Source organism: Vigna umbellata, chromosome 1, assembly GCF_029865625.1.
Source record: "Vigna umbellata cultivar VRB3 chromosome 1, Vumbellata_1.0, whole genome shotgun sequence".
Taxonomy (NCBI): Eukaryota; Viridiplantae; Streptophyta; class Magnoliopsida; order Fabales; family Fabaceae; genus Vigna; species Vigna umbellata.
Genome location: NC_142165.1, coordinates 84,428,677 through 84,434,049, shown reverse-complemented (window position 1 = coordinate 84,434,049; position 5,373 = coordinate 84,428,677). Strand labels below are relative to the sequence as shown.

Sequence of the window (5,373 nt, the reverse complement as noted above, 5' to 3'; positions counted from 1 at the left end):
TAATATTTTAGTGTGATAAAAGTTGTTTCGTTACAAGTGTAATATTCTAATTAATTTTTAAAAATAATACCTTTTAAAAATCGAACTGAGTTATCTTAAATTAAAAGTTAAAATAGATTGATTATGGTGAAATATTGAGATTGAATATTTTGAACTAAAATTTGAAGTATGTTATTTAGGGTTAAAAGTTAAGATAATGTTTTGTACAAAAGATTGTGAGAGGTCGATTTCTATCGAAGGTTGAGATAGTCGTCTTACGAAGTTTGAGACCTGTTATCTTAGGTTAAAAGGTGAGACAAGTTATTTCAACTGAAGGTCAAGATGGTTTGAGCTTGGTCGAAGGTTGAGACTTTGAGACATGCCTTTTTGGTTCGCATTTCGAGATGAGTCATCTTAGTCCAAAGGTTCAAACGATGCAGGTTAATCATAGGTCTAAACGGATTGTAGTGAACCACAGGTCGTAATACTCTGACCTAGGTGAAGGTTAAGATGGGTCATTTCGAATTGAAAGTCAAGATGAGTTGTCTTTGGCCAAAGGTCAGTACAAACCATCTCAGATCAAAGATTGAGACAAGTAGTCATGAGTCAAAAGTTAAAACAAGTCATCTTGATTCGAAGGATGAGATGGACTGACCCAAGCCAAAGGTCAAGGTGGGCCTGTCCAGGCCGAATGTTGAGACAGACTATTTCAGGACAAAATTTGAGACTAGATGAAATTTGAGACCGATTTTTCTTGTCGAAGGTGGAAATGGGTCGGCTTAGGCTAAGATTGAGACAAGTTGGAATGTCGAGACAAGTCGACCCAAATCAAAGTCAAGACAAGACTGTTATGTCAAAGGTCGAGATGAATCTGTTTAAGGTAGAGTCCGAAGGTCGTAACAAATCAGCTCGGGCTAAAGGTTGAGACAGGTCGTCCCACGTCAAAATTTGAGACTAGTTATCTCAATCTGAAGGCCGTGATCGACAAACTTGGGTCAAAGGTTGAGACCTTAGTTGAAAGTCAAGACTAGTCGTGCCCAATCGTGTCAGGCCGAAGACTAAGATGAACTGGTTCGAACTAAAGACAAATATTCAATTGTTTGCCAATATTTTTTGTTTATCAATTGAGTTTTAATTTTGTTGGCACTTTTTTATTAAATTGATATTAACACTATTTGGTAAATCCCACATGTATCTTGAATTTTTATATTTTGTTTTTTCTTTTTTTTCTAAGATTCTTTTTTATCTTCTCAATCTTTCTCTTCCTATGCTATCCTTCCATCTCCTTCCTCCTCTGTTCCATACATTTATCTTTTTTTTTTCTCACACATCACTAAATCCCAACTCTACAACCTCACACCACCTTTTTATTAATTTTCTTTTTCCAAAATAGCATTGACGTGGAAGTTGTATAGTCGAGATTGATTATGTGTGGAGTGGAGAAAAAAAAAGATTGAAGATAGTGTGAATGAGAAGAACGAAAAAGGAGATGGAAGAAAAGAATGAGAAAAGAAAATAGAGGAATGAAAAAGTAACTCATAAAACAAAATAGTTGAAGAAAAAATAATAAAAATTAAAATAAAATTTGAGATAAGTAAGTTATAGTAAACAATTATCTGTACGTTCTATTTTAAACAAAATTATAGAGTAACAAAAACATTATAAAATAATTAAAGTATAATATAATTATTTCTTAAAAATAATTAAATAAAACCAAAACAAACTACACCAAATTTGGAAATGGATGCCATTTGTATAAGGTTTAATTGATTGTGAGAGTAACATTTGTGACATGAATTTAAATAAGTGCTAAATTGATTTAAATATTCAAATCAATAAAATCATATTAGTTACAATTTCCCTTATTAGTATAACTCTCCATTGTGATAAATTACAAAATTAACAAATCATTTGTACATAAGATGGATAATCTAGTTTAAAGTGCGCCGTGCATTATTTTTTTTTTAATGATTTTGGACATGACATTCAGATGCTCCCATTATAGTCCACTCTTGTCAACGCACCGAAAAGGAAAGAGAGTGGAAGAAGAGCAAAATGAACGGAAATGCAAATCCTGTATGTTCATGGTTATCCAAAGTTGACCAAAACTACAGGAACCATGAACCATTCACATTTCAATTCTCCTGTTAGTCATAATTTAACGAGACAAATAAAACTGATTTCTAAAGTAAAGATAATATATATATATATATATATATATATATATATATATATTTTAAAATGACGTTATTTTTATTAAATTGATATTACTTTTATTAAACGTGAGATTTGTAACACATATTTTTTATGTTAAGATATAAATTTTTTGTGTATAATATTATACATTAACGAGAGATGGGATTGAAATTATATTTTTAACAAACATAAATATTATTAAAATAAAGTTTAATATATCGATTTATAAAATTATATATGTTTTTTAAATTGACTTAGGTGTGATTTTCAAGAGGAAACTTTAATTCCTTGTCCCTTTAATTCATATGCATAGCCACTATGAATCATCATTTTAGTCATATTCTCTTTCTAGCAGTAAACATTAAAGAAGTTGACCATCTAACCCAGCAAAAACAGTAGTTTGTGCAAACAGCAATTCTCCAAAACCAGTTCGTTCACATTCAACTTGTAATAATATCTCCTTCAAACCAATGCTACACTTGTTAAAAACTCTCAAACATCTTATTCACTGTGTATTCTCTTGTCATATAAACAACCCCCTCACCATGGAAAACCCTCCCAGAGTCAAATTCACACCCAACTTCTTCATAATCATTTCCCTCTCCCTTGGCTTATTTTCCTTTATCTTTTGTGTGGCAGCAGAGATAAAGAGGAATAAGGTGCAAATGCTTACCACTATATTCACTGCTTCAATCTGCAGTCCTGAAATTAAGACTTTTGAAAAGGGTACTCTGTTTTGCAGGAGGATGATCTCAGGTGGACTGGGAAGCTATGTTCTTTGCCATCAAGCAAGGCCTTTGGATTGGGAATTGCAGCTTTGGTTAGCTTCTTTCTCGCCCAGATCATTGCCAATTCTATACTATTGAAATATTGTTGTTGGAGAAGAAAACGAGAATCCCACCACAAGATGCCTGTTTTTGCAAAGGTTCTAGTTTTCATATCTTGGTAGGTTATCCATCTTTTCCACACACGTTGTTGTTAAGAAAAGGAGAAATTAATTTTTAATATCGGCATATGCATGATGATGATAATATTGAGATTATGGTTTTTGAAATTGAGATGGTGATATTTTGCAGGGTGAGTTTTGGATTTGCAGGTATTTTATTGATGGTAGCCACGAGCATGAACAGAAGGCAGGCATACAGAGTAGGGTGGTTGAATGGTGAATGCTACGTAGTGAAAGGGGGGACTTATGCCGGCTCAGCCATGTTGGTCTTATTTACAGTGTGTTCTGTGAATGGTTCCGTTTTCTGTACATTAAAATCTAGCCAACCAAATCAGCCTACAAAAGTACATAAACCAATGGGGTGAAGAAGAAAGAAGCAGATTTTTTTAGTGATGTGAAAAAGAAAAGGAGAAATTACCAAGTCCACCAGAAAGCAGCAAGTTGCAGAGGAGAATTGAAAGGTCAAAATGTAAAAAAAAAAAAAAAAAAAAAATTAGAAGAGGATTGGAAAGGAATCCGATTCTCTTATGAGTTATTAATCAATGGATGTTAATTATGTAAAAGAGGGTTGGCTTATCCAATACAAAGGAATCATTTTTGTTCTTCAATTTACGCCAAACAGAGACACTTCCTTTGTCCACATATAATCCCAGGTGCTGACTCCCCTGAATAGGAAACACCTTGGATCCCACCTCCACACTCTCTTTCTATCATCCAACCTACCACTTTTTCAATTTTTTTAATACTTTTTCTTATTTTCTTTACATTTAATCTTAATCAAATCAATTTCAAACTTAACTCATTTTTTTAAAATCAATAATAAATAATACCGATTTTCTTATCGTACCCAATATAGTATAAACATTTCTTCCTCTTTCTATTTTGCGATATGCATTTTAAAAGCAAAATCGTAACGGATGTTTAAGATAAGTGATATAAACGAATGACAAATTTTGATTAGAATTGATTTTAGATTCTAATTATAATTTATTTTAATTTTATAAAATTGAATCACAAAATCATATATAATAAAAAAAATTATTTATGAATCTCGCGTACTTAATATGTTTTAAATTGAGTTCTGATTACAAAGTTGTGTTCTGTTAAATTTTTTTAATATTTTGTGTAATTGTACTCGCGTTTGAATTATGTAATAAGTAAATGAATAATTTTCGTTATATAAAGACGTGATAAAGACGTGAAACACCAACCGTTACAAGTTGTATTTTTGTCAAGAGAAAAAGAAAATGACAAGATTATGCAATCAAGAAAATTGCCCTAAATTGTGTATTTTTTTCCTTCTTCTTAGAAACAACAATAAAACTAGAAAATGACAAACAGAATATTTGGATTTGGAATTATATTTTTAATCGCCAAAAATTATGATTTTCATTTTTTTCTTCTCCATTTAGCATTTTTTTATTATTATTTACGTTTTTCTCTCATTTATATTTCTTATCATTTATCTTTATCGTCGTTTAATTTTTTAATAATTTTCTTTTTCTTATATCTTCTATTCCTTATTTTTACTCGTGAATGCTTTTCATTTTTTAAATGAATTTACTTATTTTCTTACCTTTTCATTGTAGGTTTTTTAGTACTTGTTTATTTGTACATATTATTTTTGTTCTTTCCCTCTCTCTTTTGTAATCCTTTACTTAAAAATAGTCATTTTTAAATTTATTTTAATTATATAAAAATATTTAAAACGTGATATCGATGTTATGTGTACAAATACGAGTCGATGAATTAAATATTTTATTTCTCTAAAAATATTGAATGAAATTTATATATTCATAATTAAAAATTAAATATGTTTATTCAATTCGATATTTATAGATAGATTATGTTGACGCAGTGTGTTTCATATAAATGAGGTTGATTAATTGCCCAAATAAAAATTGAAAATCATCATAGCATTTACATAAAAAAATCTTATAAAAATTTATTTAATTTTCTCCTTTAAAGTTTAAATCAATCTATATAAAAAAATCTCATAAAAACACTCTCTAAATTGATTACATATTTTCACCATCTTGTTCCACGTTTTCTAAATATAGTTAAAAAATAAGTTGAAAATTCTAATCTGTTTCACTAAAGAAGGACAAAATTGATTTAGAATTGTTGAAACTTAAATTTGATCAAAATGGAAAAAAAAAAGGAATTAATTATTATCTTTTTGCTTTGCTTTACACTGTAACATGGTCAAAGTAATAATAATAATAATAATATAATAATAGTATGGTAAAATA

At 29.7% G+C, this 5,373-nt stretch overlaps 1 protein-coding gene across 1 annotated transcript; it reads left to right on the top strand.

Annotated features, from left to right (window-relative positions):
* Nucleotides 1–2,672: 2,672 nt before the first annotated feature.
* Nucleotides 2,673–3,729, top strand: LOC124846234 (protein MODIFYING WALL LIGNIN-1-like). The gene is made up of 3 exons (XM_047323454.2): nucleotides 2,673–2,834; nucleotides 2,918–3,120; nucleotides 3,252–3,729. Exons 1-3 carry the CDS (start codon nucleotides 2,721–2,723, stop codon nucleotides 3,484–3,486), a joined length of 552 nt encoding a protein of 183 aa, XP_047179410.2. The 5' UTR covers nucleotides 2,673–2,720; the 3' UTR covers nucleotides 3,487–3,729.
* Nucleotides 3,730–5,373: the final 1,644 nt, after the last annotated feature.